Source organism: Ranitomeya imitator, chromosome 5 (assembly GCF_032444005.1).
Source record: "Ranitomeya imitator isolate aRanImi1 chromosome 5, aRanImi1.pri, whole genome shotgun sequence".
In the NCBI taxonomy this organism is placed as follows: Eukaryota; Metazoa; Chordata; class Amphibia; order Anura; family Dendrobatidae; genus Ranitomeya; species Ranitomeya imitator.
Genome location: NC_091286.1, coordinates 122,336,969 through 122,361,828, shown reverse-complemented (window position 1 = coordinate 122,361,828; position 24,860 = coordinate 122,336,969). Strand labels below are relative to the sequence as shown.

The following is a 24,860-nucleotide window of genomic DNA, read 5'->3' as shown; positions in this document are numbered from 1 at the left end:
TGCATGAGATTTTACATATCAAGATTTCATTAACGCAGTCATCTCAGCACTTTTAATTTCTCCAAACCTTACCATTATGTATGTAATGTAATACTTACCTGTCGTCGTCCTCCTGGTTTCCAGCACCTCTCTGTTCTCTTCTGGACCTCGTGACCTGAAATCAGACTAACCAGATCACACTGGACTCTGTGTGGAGTGGATTTTGCTTTATTAATTTGTCTACGGAGCAGCGTTTTGGTTCTCATCACATTGTAACCCCTTAATGACCGCCAATACGTCTTTTAACTGACCTGAGATATAAGAGAATAGTATCCCCATACTGGTGACAATCCAGTAGCTGTCAGCTGTACACTATAGCTGACAACTTGCTGCATCAGCCATGATCAGTGTTTGCACCGTACATATCTGTTTAACCCCTTAGATGCTGCTGTCAATAGTGACTACATCATTATAAATGGTTAACAGAGTGTGGGAGCTTCTTCTTTATCCCAATTGGTGCCCTCAGATCATGATTTTGTGGTCCTGATGTTTGCGATGGCAATTCACGACCAAATAGCGGCCTTAGAGTCTGTCGGCTGTTGTAACCTGTTCAGAAGTTACCGAGATTTAGGTGGTAAAAATACACATTTTCATTTCTGTCATGCCACTTTGCAATAATTCCTGTAAAGCACCTGAAGAGTTAATAAACTATCTGCCCGCAGTTTTCAATATGTCAGGGGGTGCTGTTTTTAAAATAGTATCACTTTTGGGGGTTTCCCAATATATGAGACCCCTAAAGTCAATTCAAACATCGATAGTTCCCTAAAATAATAAATGTTGTAAATTTCCTTGAAAAAATGGAAAATTGCTGCTTCATTTTTAAACCTCCTCAAATGCTAACAAAATAAAAGAACATTTTACAAATGGTGCTGATGTAAAGCCGACATGTGGGAAATGTTATTTATTAATGGTTTGCTGTGGTATGACCATCTGGATTAAAGGGATAATCATTCAAAGTTTGAAAACTGCTAATTTTTTTACATTTTTCTCAAATTTTTGATATTTGTTATAAATAAACACAAAACATATTGACCTAAATTTACCATTATCATAAAGTATAATGTGTCACGAAAAAACAATCTCAAAATCACTGGGATTTGTTGAAGTGTTGCAGAGTTATTACCACATAAAGTGACACTGGTCAGATTTCAAAAATTTGGCTCGGTCACTAAGGGGGTAAAGGCTGCTTTGCCCCACACTGTGATCCGGCAGAGCGTTCACGTGGTCAAGAAGAGAATCGGACCAGTGCTGTAAACCTAGAAAGATGGCATCGGTAAGTATTTTAATACACTTGCAGCACATTTTATAATTAAGGGAGTTTAGGGAATAATATTAGACACCCCTTCTGTCGTTTGCCTGACACTGCAGATTTGACATTCACAGCATGTGGATTTATGGTGGTGGATTCCACGGTGGATTTTACCCTTTGCAATGTAAAGGGTGCAGATTTTTCCACTGCTTTTGGGCTGCAATTCCATCCAGTGATGAGCTAGCGTGCTCTGATAAGGTGTTATCTGAGCATGCTCATGTGATATTAGATTGTCTTCGGCATTCTCTAATACTATGTTTGAGTCCCCATTGCTGCATTGCCTAACAAACATTCAGTCCCTGCATGTGTTGTGGCTGTTGAGTAGCCGTGAAACATGCAGCCACAGGGAATCGAATATAGTATTCGAGTACACTGAAGAAACTCTATTTATTTTTATTATTATACATTTTTATAGCGCCATTTATTCCATGGCGCTTTACATGTGAATACGAGGCAAATATAGACAAATACATTAAACATGAGCAGATAACAGGCACACGGGTACATAAGGAGGGAGGACCCTGCCCGCGAGGGCTCACAGTCTGCAGGGGATGGGTGATGAAACACTAAGGAGAGGGTAGGGCAGGTTGCGCGGCGGTTCAGTAACTTCAGGAACACTGCAGGCTGTAGGCTTGTCGGAAGAGGTGGGTCTTCAGGTTCTTTTTGAAGGTTTCTATGGTAGGCGAGAGTCTGATGTGTTGGGGTAGAGAGTTCCAGAGTATGGGGCAAGCACGGGAGAAGTCTTGGATGCGGTTGTGGGAAGAAGAGATGAGAGGGGAGTAGAGAAGGAGGTCTTGAGAGGATCGGAGGTTGCGTGTAGGTAGGTACCGGGAGACCATGTCACAGATGTATGGAGGAGAAAGGTTGTGGATGGCTTTGTATGTCATTGTGAGGGTTTTGAACTGGAGTCTCTGGGCGATAGGAAGCCAGTGAAGGGCTTGACATAGGGGAGAGGCTGGGGAATAGCGGGGAGACAGGTAGATTAGTCGGGCAGCAGAGTGTAGGATGGATTGGAGCGGTGCTAGAGGGGAGTCCAGAAAGTAGGAGGTTGCAGTAGTCGAGGCTAGAGATGATAAGGGCATGCACTAGCGTTTTTGCGGTGTCGCGGTCAAGGAAAGCACGGATCCGGGAAATATTTTTGAGTTTGAGACGGCAGGAGGAGGCAAGGGCTTGGATATGTGGCTTGAAAGAGAGGGCAGAGTCAAGGATCACCCCGAGGCACCGGGCGTGTGGGACTGGGGAAAGTGAGCAGCCATTGACATTGATGGATAGGTCTGGTGGAAGGGTAGAGTGAGATGGGGGAAAGATGATGAATTCTGTTTTGTCCATGTTCAGTTGTAGAAAGCGAGCAGAAAAGAAGGCTAAAATAGCAGACAGACAGTGCGGGATTTTGGTAAGTAAGGAGGTGAGGTCAGGTCCGGATAGGTAGATCTGCGTGTCATCAGCGTAGAGATGGTACTGCATACCGTGGGATTCTATGAGCTGTCCCAAGCCGAAAGTGTAGATGGAGAAGAGTAGGGGTCCTAGAACAGAGCCTTGAGGAACACCGACTGACAAGGGGCGAAGTGAGGAGGTGGTGTGGGGGAGGGAGACACTGAATGTTCGGTCTGTCAGATATGACGAGATCCAGGAAAGGGCCAAGTCTGTGATGCCAAGAGATGAGAGAATTTGTAGCAAAAGGGAGTGGTCCACAGTGTCAAAGGCAGAAGACAGGTCCAGAAGAAGGAGGACAGAGTAGTGTCGCTTGCTCCTGGCAGTTAGTAGGTCATTGGTGACTTTAGTTAAAGCAGTTTCAGTTGAGTGATGGGGACGGAAGCCTGATTGTAACTGATCAAAGAGGGAGCAGGAGGAGGGGTGGGAGGACAGTTCAAGATGGACGTGTTGCTCCAGCAATTTGGAGGCATAAGGGAGAAGAGATATCGGGCGATAGCTAGACACAGAGGATGGGTCGAGGGAGGGCTTTTTGAGGATGGGTGTGATCTTGGCATGCTTGAAGGATGAGGGGAAGACACCTGTTGTGAGTGAGAGGTTGAAGAGGTGCGTTAGGGTTGGGATGAAGACCATGGAAAGGTTAGGGATGAGGTGGGATGGGAGCGGGTCAAGCGTGCAGGTGGTGAGGTGTGATCTTGACAGGAGGGTGGAGAGCTGATCTTCTGTCATGGTGGAGAAGCTGGTTTTGGAGGAGCAGGGTTGAGCAGCTAAGAGGAGCAGTGGGCGCTGTGGGCCAAAGCTTTCTCTGATCGTATCGATCTTCTGTTTAAAGAAAGAGGCGAAGTCATCAGCAGAAATGAGGGGGGAGGGAGGAGGTGCTGGGGGACGGAGTAGAGAATTGAAAGTGTTGAAAAGCTGTTTAGGGTTGTGAGACAGGGAGGATATGAGAGATCAGAAGTAAGTTTGTTTTGCGGCAGTGAGTGCAGACTTGAAGCTGGCGAGGGACTGCTTGTATGTAGTGAAGTGGTCGGCAGAGCGGGATTGCTTCCATCTCCGCTCAGCAATCCTGGAAGCCCGTCTTAATTCTTTGGTCAGGCTGGTCAGCCAGGGCTGCCTGTTAATTGTACGAGTTTTACTATGCATGAGCGGGGCGGCCTAATCGAGTGTTGCTGTTATTGTGGTGTTATAAAAAGTGGCAGCAGCATCTGTGTCATGAAGGGAGGCTATGTCTGTGAGAGGGAGAAGGGACTCAGAGAGTGATTGTAAGTTGAGATGTTTGAGATTTCTGCGAGGGAGTTTGTGGAGTGGGGGTTGCACATTAGGAGAGGAGAGGGAAGAGAATGTCAGTAGGTTGTGGTCAGACAGGGGGAGGGGTGTGTTAATGAGATTAGTAAGGGAGCAGAGGCGGGTGAAAATGAGGTCCAGCGTGTGGCCATCTTTGTGAGTGGCCTCAGAGGACCATTGAGTGAGGCCAAAGGAGGCAGTCAGTGATAGAAGTTTAGAGGCAGCTGAGGTGGAAGTGTCAATGGGAATATTGAAATCACCCATGATGATAGTGGGGATGTCGACAGAGAGGAAATGAAGTAGCCAGGTGGTGAAGTGGTAGAGAAAGGTGGAGATGGCTAGTTCTGGGGGGCGGTAGATGACAGCCAGCTGGAGGTTGGAGGGGGAGTAGATGCGGACAGAGTGCACCTCAAACGAAGGAAGATTAGCGGAGGGTGGTAGCGGGATTGGAGTAAAGGAGCAGGTGTCGGACAGGAGCAATCCAACGCCTCCACCACGTTTGTGAGCATGGTCAGATAACACCTTATCTGAGTGCACTTGCTCATCAGTAGTTATATCCCATGTGGACGTTTCCTAGTAAAATCTGCTCATTCTCAGATAGGGATTTGGAGGGCGGTATTGCCTTGAATTTGAAGGTGCGTAAGGTATTTTTGGGATCTCTAACACCTTGTAAAGGGCTTTTCTGTATTGCACATACCGGTAGACATTCAGCAGGCCCACCTGAGTGAGCTGGTGCGGATACGAGACTATATATCGCCATGCTTGGCATGAGAAGTGCGCTATTCATAGAATTACCATAAGTAGTGTACTGCTTTTATAGTGGTAATTAAATCCATGTAATCCTGTTACATCAGCAAGGCATGAATCCGCTGTATACCGTGGGCCTGTATGTGCTCACGTCAGTCTCCATTAGGACATTGGACTGATTACATATTGTTGGCTTATCTCTATGTAGGATAGAGGCCAGATAATAAAACCATAAGCCGTGGCATGCTTCATTAGGGTCATTGCACTGCTCACCAAAGAATGAATCAGCTGGGTTATATAACAAGATTTTCTGCTCCTGACAGAAATCTGTCCTCCGCACACCACCAGCCCCCATCCCCCATGCGCACAGACACGGCTTTCCTAATGTGTAAAGTGGAATTTTACAGGTATTTTCTTCATTTAACGAGATTGAGCCGTCCAAATATAGCACCTGCATCCCCGCGTGCTGACGATACGCTTTCTGTTAAACCTTTTGACTACCATTGCACGGGTCTGCTATATATAGAAATGCCTGAAGTACAGGGAGCAGCGGCAGCACAGAGGTCTCTCCGTAACAGCAGGCCTCCGAGTGTTTAACAAACCAATTAAAAAATCGGGCTGGCAAGGCGTTTAATGTTCAGGTGACAGCTATCCAGGGATAAATTCCTTCGAAATCTTACTGCCATTGCATATTATACCGGCCGCGTCTCTGACAGCTCTTTCCAGCCAAGGAAGTGGTAATGGAAAAGATGTGTAGCTGCTTCAAAATGACCACTCGCTGGATATCTGAGGGGTCCTTATTACATTTACTAATTTGTGGCCTCCATCAGATTTTTACATCTATGTTGAAAGAAAAAAAAACAATGCGGGGCATTCATTGTTACATGCAGCAGAATCCTGTCGTATTGGTAACTTGCACCATATTTATTGAGCATTAGACACTTGGGGGTTTTTTTGCATCCAAGAAGAGGCGTAGACTCACCAAAAAAGGATGGCTTAGAGCAATGTTCCTCAACTCCAGTCCTTCGTCTTGTACTTGCCCTGTCGAGGAATTGGACAGTATTGGCAAATCTGTCCCATTTTCTTATTTAGGTAACAAATATATATGGTTAATCTTTGTTTGCATCTACGTTGGTGCTGTGTAACTGTAACATGTCCATATGGACTTTTGAGCCTCCCATTAAGCAAGATACTGTATTTATGGCATATCTTTAGTCATTGGGTGCTGCTGTACTAAAATGAGTTAGAGTACATCACTAAGCAATTTTGGAGAGTACCGTATATACTCGAGTATAAGCCGAGGTTTTCAGCCCATTTTTTTAGGCGGAAAGTGCCCCTCTCGGTTTATACTCAAGTCATTGTCCCAGGGGGTCAGCCTGGGAGGGGGAGCGGCAGGAATGGCGGCTGTCACATCATACTCACCCCTTCCTGGCACATCTCTGCACGTCCCTGCTTCTCAGATAGTCGCTGGCGACGGCAGCTCTTCCTGTGTTCAGCGGTCATGTGGTACCGCTCATTAAAGTAATGAATATGGACGCGTCTCCACTCCCATAGGCGTGGAGCGCATATTCATTACTTTAACCCTGCTGTTCTGTTGGTCAAAAATGACCGACTTTGAACTTCAATATTCTTTAAAATATTCATGATGCGGCTCTGAAACCCGTGGCCGACCGACCCATCCTCATTTAAGTCAATCAACCACAAGTTTCAGAACCGCATCTTGAACACCCCAAAAAATACCAAAGTTCAAAATAGGTCTCCCCAGACCGAACAGAACAGCAGGGTTAATGAGCGGTACCACGTGACCACTGAAAACCGGAACAAGCTGCTGGCACCAGAGACCATCGGAGAAGCAGAGACGTGCCAGGAGGGGATGAGTATGACGGGGGAGGGTGAGCCATGCGATATTCACCTGTCCCCGTTCCACCGCCGGGCTCGGTCTTCCGCGTCCTCTGGCTGTGACGTTCAGGTCAGAGGGCATGATGACGCATTAAGTGCGTGCCCTCTGCCTGGACAGTCACAGCCAGAGGACACGGCAGAGACAGCGGCGCGTGGTGGTGGAATGGGGACAGGTGAATATCGCAAGTGCCGGGTGCCTGAGCCAGCAGTGGCACCAGAACCTGGCCCCTAGCAACGAGTGGTGAGTATTTTTTTTTTAATCGCAGCATCAGCAGAGTTATATTATTATGGAGCATCTTATGGGGCCACCAACCTTTATGAGGCAACATATGGGGCATATTATTCTATGGAGCATTTTATGGGGCCATCAACCTTTATGGAGCAGCATATGGGGCATATTATTCTATGGAGCACCTTATGTGGCCATCAACCTTTTATGCAGCATTATAAGGGGCATATTTTAATATGGAGCATCTTATGGCACCATTATTAACCTTTGTGCAGCATTATATGGGGCATATTTTTTGTATGGAGCATCTTATGGGGCCCATCATGAACTGTATGGAGCATTATATGGGGATCCTGATTCAATCTGGATATTCAAAAACACTTAACCTAACCTACTGATGTTTCAATTAATTTTACTTGGTATCTATTTTTATTTTTTAAATTTACCGGTAGCTGCTGCATTTCCCACCCTAGTCTTATACCCGAGTCAATAAGTTTTCCCATTTTTTTGTGGCAAAATTAGGGGTCTCGGCTTATATTCGGGTCAGTTTATACCCGAGTATATACGGTATTTTATTTTTTTTTAACCCCTTCATGACCCAGCCTATTTTGACCTTAACCCCTTTACCCCCAAGGGTGGTTTGCACGTTAATGACCAGGCCAATTTTTACAATTCTGACCACTGTCCCTTTATGAGGTTATAACTCCGAAACGCTTCAACGGATCCTGGTGATTCTGACATTGTTTTCTCGTGACATATTATACTTCATGATAGTGGTAAAATTTCTTTGATAGTACCTGCGTTTATTTGTGAAAAAAACGGAAATTTGGCGAAAATTTTGAAAATTTCGCAATTTTCAAACTTTGAATATTTATGCAATTAAATCACAGAGATATGTCACACAAAATACTTAATAAGTAACATTTCCCACATGTCTCCTTTACATCAGCATAATTTTGGAACCAATTTTTTTTTTTGTTAGGGAGTTATAAGGGTTAAAAGTTGACCAGCAATTTCTCATTTTTACAACACCATTTTTTTTTAGGGACCACGTCTCATTTGAAGTCATTTTGAGGGGTCTATATGATAGAAAATGCCCAAGTGTGACACCATTCTAAAAACTGCACCCCTCAAGGTGCTCAAAACCACATTCAAGAAGTTTATTAACCCTTCAGGTGTTTAATAGGAATTTTTGGAATGTTTAAATAAAAATGAACATTTAACTTTTTTACACAAAAAATTTACTTCAGCTCCAATTTGTTTTATTTTACCAAGGGTAACAGGAGAAATTGGACCCAAAAAGTTGTTGTCCAATTTGTCCTGAGTACGCTGATACCCCATATGTGGCAGTAAACCACTGTTTGGGCGCATGGGAGAGCTCGGAAGGGAAGGAGCGCTATTTGACTTTTCAATGCAAAATTGACAGGAATTGAGATGGGACGCCATGTTGCGTTTGGAGAGCCACTGATGTGCCTAAACATTGAAACCCCCCACAAGTGACACCATTTTGGAAAGTAGACCCCCTAAGGAACTTATCTGGATGTGTGGTGAGCACTTTGACCCACCAAGTGCTTCACAGAAGTTTATAATGCAGAACCGTAAAAATAAAAAATCATATTTTTTCACAAAAATTATATTTTTGCCCCCAATTTTTTATTTTTCCAAGGGTAAGAGAAGAAATTGGACCTCAAAAGTTGTTGTCCAATTTGTCCTGAGTACGCTGATACCCCATATGTGGCAGTAAACCACTGTTTGGGCGCATGGGAGAGCTCGGAAGGGAAGGAGCGCAGTTTGACTTTTCAATGCAAAATTGACAGAAATTGAGATGGGACGCCATGTTGCGTTTGGAGAGCCACTGATGTGCCTAAACATTGAAACCCCCCACAAGTGACACCATTTTGGAAAGTAGACCCCCTAAGGAACTTATCTAGAGGTGTGGTGAGCACTTTGACCCACCAAGTGCTTCACAGAAGTTTATAATGCAGAACCGTAAAAATAAAAAATCATATTTTTTCACAAAAATTATATTTTTGCCCCCAATTTTTTATTTTTCCAAGGGTAAGAGAAGAAATTGGACCTCAAAAGTTGTTGTCCAATTTGTCCCGAGTACGCTGATACCCCATATGTGGCAGTAAACCACTGTTTGGGCGCATGGGAGAGCTCGGAAGGGAAGGAGCGCCGTTTGACTTTTCAATGCAAAATTGACAGGAATTGAGATGGGACGCCATGTTGCGTTTGGAGAGCCACTGATGTGCCTAAACATTGAAACCCCCCACAAGTGACACCATTTTGGAAAGTAGACCCCCTAAGGAACTTATCTGGATGTGTGGTGAGCACTTTGACCCACCAAGGGCTTCACAGAAGTTTATAATGCAGAGCCATAAAAATAAAACAAAATTTTTTTCCCACAAAAATTATTTTTTAGCCCCCAGTTTTGTATTTTCCCTAGGGTAAGAGGAGAAATTGGACCCCAAAAGTTGTTGTCCAATTTGTCCTGAGTACGCTGATACCCCATATGTGGGGGGGAACCACCGTTTGGGCGCATGGGAGGGTTCGGAAGGGAAGGAGCGCCATTTGGAATGCAGACTTAGATGGAATGGTCTGCAGGCGTCACATTGCGTTTGCAGAGCCCCTAATGTACCTAAACAGTAGAAACCCCCCACAAGTGACACCATTTTGGAAAGTAGACCCCCTAAGGAACTCATCTTGATGTGTTGTGAGAGCTTTGAACCCCCAAGTATTTCACTACAGTTTATAACGCAGAGCCATGCAAATAAAAAATATTTTTTTTTCCACAAAAATTATATTTTAGCCCCCAGTTTTGTATTTTTCCAAGGTTAGCAGGAGAAATTGGACCCTAAATGTTGTTGTCCAATTTGTCCTGAGTACGCTGATACCCGATATGTGGGGGGGAACCACCGTTTGGGCGCATGGGAGGGCTCGGAAGGGAAGGAGCATCATTTGGAATGCAGACTTAGATGGATTGGTCTGCAGGCGTCACATTGCGTTTGCAGAGCCCCTAATGTACCTAAACAGTAGAAACCCCCCACAAGTGACCCCATATTGGAAACTAGACCCCTCAATGAACTTATCTAGATGTGTTGTGAGAACTTTGAACCCCCAAGTGTTTCACTACAGTTTATAACGCAGAGCCGTGAAAATAAAAAATCTTTTTGTTTTCCCACAAAAATTATTTTTTAGCCCCCAGTTTTGTATTTTCCCAAGGGTAACAGGAGAAATTGGTCCACAAAAGTTGTTGTCCAATTTGTCCTGAGTACGCTGATACCCCATATGTTGGGGTAAACCCCTGTTTGGGCACACAGGAGAGCTCGGAAGGGAAGGAGCACTGTTTTACTTTTTCAACGCAGAATTGGCTGGAATTGAGATCGGACGCCATGTCGTGTTTGGAGAGCCCCTGATGTGCCGAAACAGTGGAAACCCCCCAATTATAACTGAAACCCTAATCTAAACACACCCCTAACCCTAATTCCAACGGTAATCCTAACCACACCTCTAACCCTGACACACCCCTAACCCTAATCCCAACCCTATTCCCAACTGTAAATGTAATCTAAACCCTAACCCTAACTTTAGCCCCAACCCTAACTGTAGCCCCAACCCTAACCCTAGCCCTAACCCTAGCCCTAACCCTAACCCTAGCCCTAACCCTAACCCTAACCCTAGCCCTAACCCTAACCCTAGCCCTAACCCTAGCCCTAACCCTAGCCCTAACCCTAGCCCTAACCCTAGCCCTAACCCTAGCCCTAACCCTAGCCCTAACTCTAGCCCTAGCCCTAACCCTAGCCCTAACCCTAGCCCTAATGGGAAAATGGAAATAAATACATTTTTTTTTATTTTTCCCTAACTAAGGGGGTGATGAAGGGGGGTTTGATTTACTTTTATAGCCAGTTTTTTAGCGGATTTTTATGATTGGCAGCCGTCACACACTGAAAGACCCTTTTTATTGCAAAAAATATTTTTTGCAATACCACATTTTGAGAGCTATAATTTTTCCATATTTTGGTCCACAGAGTCATGTGAGGTCTTGTTTTTTGCGGGACGAGTTGACGTTTTTATTGAAAACATTTTTGGGCACGTGACATTTTTTTATCGCTTTTTATTCCGATTTTTGTGAGGAAGAATGACCAAAAGCCAGCTATTCATGAATTTCTATTGGGGGAGGCGTTTATACCGTTCCGCGTTTGGTAAAATTGATAAATCAGTTTTATTCTTCGGGTCAGTACGATTACAGCGATACCTCATTTATATCATTTTTTTATGGTTTGGTGCTTTTATACGATAAAAACTATTTTACAGAAAAAATAATTATTTTTGCATCGCTTTATTCTCAGGACTATAACTTTTTTATTTTTTTGCTGATGATGCTGTATGGCGGCTCTTTTTTTTGCGGGACAATATGACGCTTTCAGCGGTACCATGGTTATTTATATCTGTCCTTTTGATCGCGTGTTATTCCACTTTTTGTTCGGCGGTATGATAATAAAGCGTTGTTTTTTGCCTCGTTTTTTTTTTTTTTTTCTTACGGTGTTTACTGAAGGGGTTAACTAGTGGGACAGTTTTATAGGTCGGGTCGTTACGGACGCGGCGATACTAAATATGTGTACTTTTATTGTTTTGTTTTTTTTATTTAGATGAAGAAATGTATTTATGGGAATAATATTTTTTTTTTTTTTTCATTATTTTGGAATTTTTTTTTTTATTTTTTTTACACATTTGGAAATTTTTTTTTTTACTTTTTTACTTTGTCCCAGGGGGGGACATCACAGATCAGTGATCTGACAGTTTGCACAGCACTCTGTCAGATCACTGATCTGACATGCAGCGCTGCAGGCTTCACAGTGCCTGCTCTAAGCAGGCTCTGTGAAGCCACCTCCCTCCCTGCAGGACCCGGATCCGCGGCCATCTTGGATCCGGGGCTCGAGCAGGGAGGGAGGTGAGGAGACCCTCGCAGCAACGCGATCACATCGCGTTGCTGCGGGGGGCTCAGGGAAGCCCGCAGGGAGCCCCCTCCCTGCGCGGTGCTTCCCTGCACCGCCGGCACATCGCGATCATCTTTGATCGCGGTGTGCCAGGGGTTAATGTGCCGGGGGCGGTCCGTGACCGCTCCTGGCACATAGTGCCGGATGTCAGCTGCGATAAGCAGCTGACACCCGGCCGCGATCGGCCGCGCTCCCCCCGTGAGCGCGGCCGATCGGCTATGACGTACTATCACGTCCAGGGTCAGATAAGCCCAGGGCACCTCGACGGGATAGTACGTCTAAGGTCACAGAGGGGTTAAAGACCTTGCCGTTTTTTGCAATTCTGACCAGTGTCCCTTTATGAGGTAATAACTCAAAAACGCTTCAACGGATCCTAGCGGTTCTGAGATTGTTTTTTCGTGACATATTGGGCTTCATGTTAGTGGTAAATTTAGGTCAATAAATTATGCGTTTATTTGTGATAAAAACGGAAATTTGGCGAAAATTTTGAAAATTTCGCAATTTTCACATTTTAAATTTTTATTCTGTTAAACCAGAGAGTTATGTGACACAAAATAGTTAATAAATAACATTTCCCACATGTTTACTTTACATCAGCACAATTTTGGAAACAAAATTTTTTTTTGCTAGGAAGTTATAAGGGTTAAAATTTGACCAGCGATTTCTCATTTTTACAACGAAATTTACAAAACCATTTTTTTAGGGACCACCTCACATTTGAAGTCAGTTTGAGGGGTCTATATGGCTGAAAATACCGAAAAGTGACACCATTCTAAAAACTGCACCCCTCAAGGTACTCAAAACCACATTCAAGAAGTTTATTAACCCTTCAGGTACTTCACAGCAGCAGAAGCAACATGGAAGGAAAAAATGAACATTTAACTTTTTAGTCACAAAAATTATCTTTTAGCAACAATTTTTTTATTTTCCCAATGGTAAAAGGAGAAACTGAACCACGTAAGTTGTTGTCCAATTTGTCCTGAGTACGCTGATACCTCATATGTGGGGGTAAACTACTGTTTGGGCGCACGGCAGGGCTTGGAAGGGAAGGAGCGCCATTTGACTTTTTGAATCAAAAATTGGCTCCACTCTTTAGCGGACACCATGTCACGTTTGGAGAGCCCCCGTGTGCCTAAAAATTGGAGCTCCCCCACAAGTGACCCCATTTTGGAAACTAGACGCCCCAGGGAACTTATTTAGATGCCTAGTGAGCACTTTAAACCCTCAGGTGCTTCACAAATTGATCTGTAAAAATGAAAAAGTACTTTTTTTTCACAAAAAAATTCTTTTCGCCTCAATTTTTTCATTATTACATGGGCAATAGGATAAAATGGATCATAAAATTTGTTGGGCAATTTCTCCCGAGTACGCCGATACCTCATATGTGGGGGTAAACCACTGTTTGGGCACTCGGCAGGGCTCGGAAGGGAAGGCGCGCCATTTGACTTTTTGAATGGAAAATTAGCTCCAATTGTTAGCGGACACCATGTCGCGTTTGGAGAGCCCCTGTGTGCCTAAACATTGGAGCTCCCCCACAAGTGACCCCATTTTGGAAACTAGACCCCCCCCCAAGGAACTTATCTAGATGCATATTGAGCACTTTAAACCCCCAGGTGCTTCACAGAAGTTTATAACGCAGAGCCATGAAAATAAAAAATAATTTTTCTTTCCTCAAAAATGATTTTTTAGCCTGGAATTTCCTATTTTGCCAAGTGTAATAGGAGAAATTGGATCCCAAATGTTGTTGTCCAGTTTGTCCTGAGTACGCTGATACCCCATATGTGGGGGTAAACCACTGTTTGGGCGCACGGCAGGGCTCGGAAGGGAAGGCACGCCATTTGGCTTTTTAAATGGAAAATTAGCTCCAATCATTAGCGGACACCATGTCACGTTTGGAGAGCCCCTGTATGCCTAAACATTGGAGATCCCCCAGAAATGACCCCATTTTGGAAACTAGTCCACCAAAGGAACTAATCTAGATGTGTGGTGAGGACTTTGAACCCCCAAGTGCTTCACAGAAGTTTATAACGCAGAGCCATGAAAATAAAAAAAAAAATTATTTTCTCAAAAATGATCTTTTAGCCTGCAATTTTTTATTTTCCCAAGGGTATCAGGAGAAATTTGACCCCAAAATTTGTTGTCCAGTTTCTCCTGAGTACGCTGATGCCCCATATGTGGGGGTAAACCACTGTTTGGGCACATGCCGGGGCTCGGAAGTGAAGTAGTGACGTTTTGAAATGCAGACTTTGATGGAATGGTCTGCGGGCGTCACGTTGCGTTTGCAGAGCCCCTGGTGTGCCTAAACAGTAGAAACCCCCCACAAGTGACCCCATTTTAGAAACTAGACCCCCCAAGGAACTTATCTAGATATGTGGTGAGCACTTTGAACCCCTAAGTGCTTCATAGAAGTATACAGGTCCTTCTCAAAAAATTAGCATATAGTGTTAAATTTCATTATTTACCATAATGTAATGATTACAATTAAACTTTCATATATTATAGATTCATTATCCACCAACTGAAATTTGTCACGTCTTTTATTGTTTTAATACTGATGATTTTGGCATACAACTCCTGATAACCCAAAAAACCTGTCTCAATAAATTAGCATATCAAGAAAAGGTTCTCTAAACGACCTATTACCCTAATCTTCTGAATCAACTAATTAACTCTAAACACATGCAAAAGATACCTGAGGCTTTTATAAACTCCCTGCCTGGTTCATTACTCAAAACCCCCATCATGGGTAAGACTAGCGACCTGACAGATGTCAAGAAGGCCATCATTGACACCCTCAAGCAAGAGGGTAAGACCCAGAAAGAAATTTCTCAACAAATAGGCTGTTCCCAGAGTGCTGTATCAAGGCACCTCAATGGTAAGTCTGTTGGAAGGAAACAATGTGGCAGAAAACGCTGTACAACGAGAAGAGGAGACCGGACCCTGAGGAAGATTGTGGAGAAGGACCGATTCCAGACCTTGGGGAACCTGAGGAAGCAGTGGACTGAGTCTGGTGTGGAAACATCCAGAGCCACCGTGCACAGGCGTGTGCAGGAAATGGGCTACAGGTGCCGAAATGGGCTACAGAGAAGCAGCACTGGACTGTTGCTAAGTGGTCCCAAGTACTTTTTTCTGATGAAAGCAAATTTTGCATGTCATTCGGAAATCAAGGTGCCAGAGTCTGGAGGAAGACTGGGGAGAAGGAAATGCCAAAATGCCTGACGTCCAGTGTCAAGTACCCACAGTCAGTGATGGTGTGGGGTGCCATGTCAGCTGCTGGTGTTGGTCCACTGTGTTTCATCAAGGGCAGGGTCAATGCAGCTAGCTATCAGGAGATTTTGGAGCACTTCATGCTTCCATCGGCTGAAATGCTTTATGGAGATGAAGATTTCATTTTTCAGCACGACCTGGCACCTGCTCACAGTGCCAAAACCACTGGTAAATGGTTTACTGACCATGGTATTACTGTGCTCAATTGGCCTGCCAACTCTCCTGACCTGAACCCCATAGAGAATCTGTGGGATATTGTGAAGAGAAAGTTGAGAGACGCAAGACCCAACACTCTGGATGAGCTTAAGGCCGCTATTGAAGCATCCTGGGCCTCCATAACATCTCAGCAGTGTCACAGGCTGATTGCCTCCATGCCACGCCGCATTGAAGCAGTCATTTCTGCCAAAGGATTCCCGACCAAGTATTGAGTGCATAACTGAACATTATTATTTGATGGTTTTTTTGTTTGTTATGAAAATACACTTTTATTTGATTGGATGGGTGAAATATGCTAATTTATTGAGACAGGTTTTTTGGGTTATCAGGAGTTGTATGCCAAAATCATCAGTATTAAAACAATAAAAGACGTGACAAATTTCAGTTGGTGGATAATGAATCTATAATATATGAAAGTTTAATTGTAATCATTACATTATGGTAAATAATGAAATTTAACACTATATGCTAATTTTTTGAGAAGGACCTGTATAATGCAGAGCTGTGAAAATAATAAATACGTTTTCTTTCCTGAAAAATAATTATTTAGCCCAGAATTTTTTATTTTCCCAAGGGTTACAGTAGAAATTGGACCCCAAAAGTTGTTGTTCAGTTTCTCCTGAGTACGCTGATACCCCATGTGTGGAGGTAAACCACTGTTTGGGCACACGTCGGGGCTCAGAAGGGAAGTAGTGACTTTTGAAATGCAGACTTTGATGGAATGGTCTGCGGGCGTCACGTTGCGTTTGCAGAGCCCCTGGTGTGCCTAAACAGTAGAAACCCCCCACAAGTGACCCCATTTTAGAAACTAGACCCCCCAAGGAACTTATCTAGGTATATGGTGAGCACTTTGAACCCCTAAGTGCTTCACAGACGTTTACAACGTAGAGCCGTGAAAATAATAAATCATTTTTCTTTCCTCAAAAATGATGTTTTAGCAAGCATTTTTTTATTTTCACAAGGGTAACAGGAGAAATTGGACCCCAGTAATTGTTGCGCAGTTTATCCTGAGTATGCTGGTACCCCATATGTGGGGGTAAACCACTGTTTGGGCACACGTCAGGGCTCGGAATTGAGGGAGCACCATTTGACTTTTTGAATACGAGATTGGCTGGAATCAATGGTGGCGCCATGTTGCGTTTGGAGACCCCTGATGTGCCTAAACAGTGGTAACCCCTCAATTCTACCTCCAACACTAACCCCAACACACCCCTAACCCTAATCCCAACTGTAGCCATAACCCTAATCACAACCCTAACCCCAACACACCCCTAACCCTAACCACAACCCTAATTCCAACTGTAGCCATAACCCTAATCACAGCCCTAACCCCAACACATCCCTAACCCTAATCCCAACTGTAGCCATAACCCTAATCACAGCCCTAACCCCAACACACCCCTAACCCTAATCCCAACTCACCCCTAACCCTAATCCCAACTGTAGCCATAACCCTAATCACAACCTTAACCACAACACACCCCTAACCACAACCCTAATTCCAACCCTAACCCTAAGGTTATGTGCCCACGTTGCGGATTCGTGTGAGATTTTTCAGCATCATTTTTTAAAAATCCGCAGGTAAAAGGCACTGCGTTTTACCTGCAGATTTTCCGCGGATTTCCAGTGTTTTTTGTGCGGATTTCACCTGCGGATTCCTATTGAGGAACAGGTGTAAAACGCTGCGGAATCTGCACAAAGAATTGACATGCTGCGGAAAATACAACGCAGCGTTTCCGCGCGGTATTTTCCACACCATGGGCACAGCGGATTTGGTTTCCATATGTTTACATGGTACTGTACACCTGATGGAACACTGCTGCGAATCCGCAGCGGCCAATCCACTGCGGATCCGCAGCCAAATCCGCACCGTGTGCACATGGCCTAATTCTAAAGGTATGTGCACACGCTGCGGAAAACGCTGCGGATCCGCAGCAGTTTCCCATGAGTTTACAGTTCAATGTAAACCTATGGGAAACAAAAATCGCTGTACACATGCTGCAGAAAAACTGCACGGAAACGCAGCGGTTTACATTCCGCAGCATGTCACTTCTTTGTGCGGATTCCGCAGCGGTTTTACAACTGCTCCAATAGAAAATCGCAGTTGTAAAACCGCAGTGAAAGGCGCAGAAAAACCGCGATAAATCCGCCATAAATCCGCAGCGGTTTAGCACTGCGGATTTATCAAATCCGCAGCGGAAAAATCCGCAGAGGACCAGAATACGTGTGCACATACCGAAACCCTAACCCTAGCCCTACCCCTAACCCTAGCCCTAACCCTAACCCTAACCCTATTCTAACATTAGTGGGAAAAAAAAAATTCTTTATTTTTTTTTATTGTCCCTACCTATGGGGGTGACAAAGGGGGGGGGGGGGGGGGTCATTTATTATTTTTTTTATTTTGATCACTGAGAGAGGTTTTATCTGTGATCAAAATGCACTTTGGAACGAATCTGCCGGCCGGCAGATGCGGCGGGCGCACTGCGCATGCGCCCGCCATTTTGGAAGATGGCGGCGCCCGGGGAGAAGACGGACGGACCCCGGCAGGATCGGTAAGTATGATAGGGTTGGGGGGGAGCACGGGGGGGGGGGGGGGGGATCGGAGCATGGGGGGGTGAATCGGAGCGCAGGAGGGGTGGAACGGAGCACGGGGGGTAGAACAGAGCACGGGGGGGTGGATCGGAGTGCGGGGGGGTGATTGAAGCACGGGGGGAGCGGACAAGAGCACGGGGGGGAGCTGAGCACAGGACAGAGGGGAGCCGGAGCAGTGTACCGGACAGATCGGGGGGCTGGGGTGGCGATCGGTGGGGTGGGGGCACATTAGTATTTCCAGCCATGGCCGATGATATTGCAGCATCGGCCATGGCTGGATTGTAATATTTCACCCGTTATAATAGGTGAAATATTACAAATCGCTCTGATTGGCTGTTGAAAGTGAAACTGCCAATCAGAGCGATCGTAGCCACGAGGGGTTGAAGCCACCCCCACTGGGCTAAACTACCACTCCCCCTGTCCCTGCAGATCGGGTGAAATGGGAGTTAACCCTTTCACCCGGCCTGCAGGGACGCGATCTTTCCATGACGCCACATAGGCGTCATGGGTCGGATTGGCACCGACTTTCATGACGCCTACGTGGCGTCAAAGGTCGGGAAGGGGTTAAAAGGTCATTTTGCCATTAGTTCTCCCCTGATGATTTGAGCTCAGTTTATAAAGGAGGTCCTGCAAATTGTCCTTTGCACTCTACAGTACTAGTCTGATGAGGCCTATGGTGGATAGCAGGCTTTTCCCAACATAAAAGGTCTTATGTCATAGTGAATACATGTGCTGCAAATTGGCGCAAACTCTGAAGGAATATTGCGTAAAATCGGAACATTTGTCCTGCCACATATTATACTTTCTATATCCATAAATACACAATTAATGTGCTGCTTGTGGTAAAGTAATGTGCATATTCTTTCATTCACACAGGTTTGTTTAAGCATACTTAACACTTGGCATGGGAGACCAGAGGAGAAATGGAATCCACAGACATCAAGTTTTTTACAGGTACTTGTATTTAATAATCTGAGACTTATTTGAGCTTATTTGACTAAGAAGTCTTGTGCCTGGAGCCAGGGGTGGAAGTTTATCAATGCCAGTATACTAATTTTCTGCAAAATATATTGCACACAAAAGCCATTTTATAATGAAGGAACTTTGATACAAATTAAAATAGTTGTTTGTGTCAGAGGCATGGCGACTTAAAGAAGTTTCCAGGATTACCGAAATATCTGAACAGTAGGTTCACAACCGATCAGGTTGGATCAGTAGATTCAATATTTTTAAAAAGTTACTAAATCTTTTGAAATATGTTTGTTTCTTTAACATTTCATTTATTAACAAGCAAATTTTGGGGATCTTGAGAACCTCGCAGATTGCTCAAATCACCCCACCACCGGCTCCCCTTTTTCTCCCAAGAGATTTTTGCCCAGTTCCTGCCTGAGCTCGTACACAAAGCAGGCTACGAATCCTATGCTTTTGATTATATCCAGGCTACGTGCACTCTCAGGCAGGAGCTGTCATCTACACTGCGCACTTCTCGGTGAGTAAAGGAAGGTAGGGGAAGTTGAGCAGCATATAAAAAGGCCTTCATCAGTGGCCAGATTTTGCTCTTATTTTATTCTCTCTGCTCCCAAGCATTACATTTTTGGAGTCTTTAGAAATCAACCCCAACTGTTCCATAGATATTGGCCTTTTAATTTATGGGGGGGGGGGTTTACCAAGGGGGCGTGGCTCATAGTATTTTCTGGAGTCGCGCCTATGGCTGATGTGCATAATTACCCTGTGAGCACCGCCCCATTGGTATAGACCATAATAAAAATATATATGTGTGTGTATATGTATATGTATGTATGTATATATATATATGTATGTATGTATGTATATATATATATATATATATATATATATATATATATATATATATATATATACACAGAGAGAGAGAGAAAAAAACTTTTTCTCCAGCGATCAGTCCAATGGTAGAGTAAAATATACCTTTTATTTATCCATTAAAAAGTTCCAGATTTCTTCAGTAACAATATTGCATAGAGTCAATCCCAACAGTGTCACCGGCAAAGCACCCCCACACCATCACACCTCCTCCTCCATGCTTCACGGTGGGAACCAAGCATGTACAGTCCATCTGTTCACCTCTTCTGCGTCGCACAAAGACACGGTGGTTGGAACCAAAAATCTCAAATTTGGACTCATCAGACCAAAGCACAGTTTTCCACTGGTCTAATGCCCATTCCTTGTGTTCTTTAGCCCAAAAAAGTCTGTTCTGCTTGTTGCCTGTCCTTAGCAGTGGTTTCCTAGCAGCTATTTTACCATGAAGGCCTGCTGCACAAAGTCTCCTCTTAACAGTTGTTGTAGAGATGTGTCTGCTGCTAAAACTCTGTGTGGCATTGACCTGGTCTCTAATCTGAGCTGCTGTTAACCTGCGATTTCTGAGGCTGGTGACTCAGATAAACTTATCCTCAGAAGCAGAGGTGACTCTTGGTCTTCCTTTCCTGGGGCGGTCCTCATGTGAGCCAGTTTCTTTGTAGTGCTTGATGGTTTTTGCCACTGCACTGGGGGACACTTTCAAAGTTTTCCCAATTTTTCGGACTGACTGACCTTCATTTCTTAAAGTAATGGTGGCCACTCGTTCCTCTTTACTTAGCTGCTTTTTTCTTGCCATAATACAAATTCTAACAGTCTATTCAGTAGGACTATCAGCTGTGTATCCACCAGACTGCTGCACAACACAACTGATGGTTCCAACACCATTTATAAGGCAAGAAATCCCACTTATTAAACCTGACAGGGCACACCTGTGAAGTGAAAACCATTCCTGGTGACTACGTATTGAAGCTCATCAAGAGAATGCCAAGAGTGTGCAAAGCAGTCATCAAAGCAAAAGTTGGCCACTTTGAAGAACTTAGAATATAAGACATATTTTCAGTTGTTTCACACTTTTTTGTTAAGTATACAATTCCACGTGTTAATTCATAGTTTTGATGCCTTCAGTGTGAATTTACAATTTTCATAGTCATGAAAATACAGAAAAATCTTTAAATGAGGTGTCCAAACTCTTGGCCTGTACTGTGTGTGTGTGTGTGTATATATATATATATATATATATATATATATATATATATATATATATATATATATATATATACACATATACATACATATACACGCAGATATATACACACACGAGCAGCGAGAATACTGTAAGAGCTAAAGCTGCCTACTTTTTACCTGGTGTCTTTTTTAATATTTCTATATTGCTGCATATAATACACATCCATGTTACTGTGGACTGCAGGACACTCACATGCAGCCTTTGAAGGAACCCTGCTTGTTTTCATGTGGTTCATGCACTGTTTCAGCGAAAGCCAGCAGGACATATACGTAGTATAAGTCTGATAAACGATAATGTGTAGAGCCATGCACGTGCAAAGTATTACACTGGAAAAAGAATTGGGCCCACATGACTAATTTGTCAGATTGCTATTCCCTCATTGTAATAGCCCTTTAGTTTGTATATCATGCTGAAACGTACAGCTGTCTGTCCAGAAATCGGTCATAATGATGACTTATGCTCTCCCCGAGCAGTCTGGAGAGGAGCCTGTGATTTCAGCTGTCTTGCTCCAACTTTGGACTCATTAGTTAGAGCAGGGTATGAACTGCTTTCCCATTCTTTCCACATGCCACTGCATAGGTAATCCGTATTTCTGACCGCTGATCTCCGAAACTGACCGCTATTGTTAAAGGAACACAAAGCCTAGAAATGAATAGGATAAAAATGCCTATTTGTCAGTCTCCAAGAAGTCTAGCAGTGTCATGCTGGAGAGGAAAGTCCATTACCTGGTCTTTAATCTGCTTAGTACCCTCAATGTAAATCGTGTAGTTGTGGACGTTCCTGCTGTCGCCTGGTGAGGATTGATCTGAGCTGAGATTTCTGAAAAGGAGGAAGAGAAAAAAATCCTTATGTTAGTTGACATTCGTTTTTTGGGGACTTTTATGGTGGTGACTGAAAGTTGCAGCCAAAAGCACTGCAGTAGAAGGCTTTACACCTCATCCAAACTTGTTACACTCATAGGAAAAATGGGAATTAGGAGAAATGTCTCCATACACAGAGACTCCAAAAGTAGCATAAGGCCGGGTTTCCACGTATTGTGAGTGTGCCATGCCACAAAACTGCGCATTTTCTACCTTCAAAGTGCTGGAGTTTGCAAAGCGGTTTTAGGAAGCACAATTTCAACAAAACATACATGGCAGATATTCTTTGTAAAATATAGGTTTGTTTGTTTGTTTTTTTCTCTTTTCAACTTTATACTCAGCCACAGTGCTCATTACTTGTATGTGAAAAGACAGCCATAAAGTGGAGGATGATATCATGGTACCGTAATTTGGTTATTATATATGGTCTTAGACATTGTAGCTGACCCATTGGATCTGCTGTACATGTCCTCCTAGTACAAGTTAGGCATGGCGGGCACCCACTGAGCTTTTCTGTGATGAATGGACGAATTTTATTTCCAGTGCGACACATTTCACCACTTGATCTAACACTTGTTAGCTTTATGGAATTTCTTATGCTCTGTATAAGGAATTCCAAAAATTGACATTCACAGTGCATTAAAATTCAGCTTGTGCTTCTCATTCTCCTCTTCCCAATTCTTATGTCCTCCTGTAATTGTAGTAAATGTTGATTTCTCCTTGATTGTAGGTATTAGTGTCAGTCCAGTCCCTTATCCTTGTATCCGAACCATACTTTAATGAGCCGGGATATGAGCGTTCTAGAGGTACACCAAGTGGCACACAAAGCTCCAGAGAGTATGATGGGAATATCAGACAGGCCACCGTCAAGTGGGCCATGCTAGAACAAATTAGGAATCCTTCACCATGTTTTAAAGAGGTAAGTTTCCAATGGATTATATACTTTGGGTTTCATACAGTCGTTCCTTCCTTTTATAGAACTATTATGTTTAGAGTGAATTCACACTCTGCAGATTTTGTTGTTGCGACTGAATAAGGTTCCAATCGTATGAATTGGATTTTTTCCAATAAATGGAGCAGTTGTAAAACCTTATGCAAAAAGAAAATCAACAAAGTTGGATTTCACCCTTAAAAGGTGCAAATAGATCTAAGGATTCAGTCTCAATGATTTGATGTATACATTTTTGTGACTCTCATTCACATGGGCGGATTTAGTAGAAATTCACGCACATTCTGTAGAAATAACTCTAATATTGAGTGTTTTTTGTAGTTGTGGTCAAGCATTTTGTATTGATCCAAAAAAAAGGAACTAAACTTTGAAATAATTTTGAATACGTTATAGATCTGTTTTGTACGATTGATTCCTTAAAGGGAACCTGTCAGCAGGATTGTGCACAGTAACCTACACACAGTGTCAGGTCGGCGCCATTATACTGATTAAAATGATACCTTGGTTGATTAAATCAGTCTTAGTCCGGGGTCACACTTGTGAGTGCAATGCAAGAAACGCACACACCAACACTCTGAGCGTGCGACTGCATATAGCTGAACGCTCTGGCCCCTAGTGCCGGCGGCAGTGCCGGGTATTGATGCTAGAGACTTGCAGCCGTGCCTGCGCAATAGTGGATATCTGTGTATGTAGCTGTAATCCAATAGCCGCTACTGCACATGCGCCGGTAACGCCATCTTACTGGTGAAGAAAAAAAGATTCTCCTTCAAGATGGCGTCGCAGTAACCTCTATCGGAGATCATAAATAGCTGCTACTCTGCAGGCCTGCGCTATCTTAGAGGAGGAATTTTTTTTTTCTTCTCCATCAAGCGCAGTTGCAGCTATGGGATCACAGCTATATACACCGATAGCTGCTACTGCGCAGGTGCGGCGGTCGTCATTTTCAAATTTATTATTATTTTTATTATTATTATTGCTGAATAACATGAAGAACAGTTATTATCGGCACATAAAACATGCAATTATGCTATAGAGCGGGTGCCACGGCCGGCAGAAGGTTTTTTTTTTTTTTTTTCTTCAGTATGTATAGATATTCATTATGTAAACTAGGGGGCGAGTGACTGAGGGATAAGTGACCTGTCAGCAGTCTGCATTATGAATATCTATTAAGAGCACCACATGAAGACCCCCACCTCCAGGCCCGCCCTAGGGCACGAACAACCATAAGAAGGATTTCATCAACCAAGGTTTCATTTTAATCAGTATATCGGCGCCGACCTGACACTGTCTGTAGGTTACTGTGCACAATCCTGCTAACAGGTTCCCTTTAAACACGTTGCTCATACTAGAGGATGAACTGAGTTTTTAGCTGTGTGACCACTTGTCTCAGGACCTCGACCCCCATCAACCATTGCTACTGAATAGAGGCAATGGCTTATCCTAATCTCTTATGTTTTTTCGGATTATAAGACACATTTTTTTTCCCCAAATTTGGAAGGAAAATGGGAGTGCTTCTTATAATTAGAATACGCCTTACTGGCTGCGGTGAAGCGGGGTCCCAGGGTCGCTGCTGGCAGAGACTGAGTGGAGCGATGCTGCGGACCCAAGGCTGTAAGGAAAAGGTGTTCAAAGGTGCGACGCTGCAGGTGTTCTGTGATGCGGGAGCTCTGCCAACATTTTGTGAAAACCCGGAGCGCCCGTACTTCCATAGTTTACATTGCGGTTGACTCCAGTAAAATGGCCGCAGGGGTTGGCGCATATGCAAATGGAGATCTCGGCACCAAGATCTCATGAATCGAGATTTCAGCACCGAGATCTCCTCCATCTTAGCATGTGCGTCCCAGGTGGCCATTTTCCCAGAGTCCACCGCAATGTAAACCATGGAAGTGCGGGGGCAACAGGCTCTCACAAAATGTCAGAGGAGCCTCTGTACCACCAAACACACAGTGTCGCACCTCT

General features: G+C 43.9%; 1 protein-coding gene across 5 annotated transcripts in view; it reads left to right on the top strand.

Annotated features, from left to right (window-relative positions):
- Positions 1 to 24,860, top strand: part of BIRC6 (baculoviral IAP repeat containing 6) — a 403,914-nt gene that overhangs the window by 346,561 nt on the left and 32,493 nt on the right. For all 5 annotated transcript variants that reach the window (XM_069769115.1, XM_069769114.1, XM_069769117.1 and 2 more), the window contains exons 71-72: positions 18,890 to 18,967; positions 22,683 to 22,871. In XM_069769115.1, the coding sequence (XP_069625216.1) occupies positions 18,890 to 18,967; positions 22,683 to 22,871 (267 nt within the window). The remainder of the gene's footprint in view (positions 1 to 18,889; positions 18,968 to 22,682; positions 22,872 to 24,860) is intronic.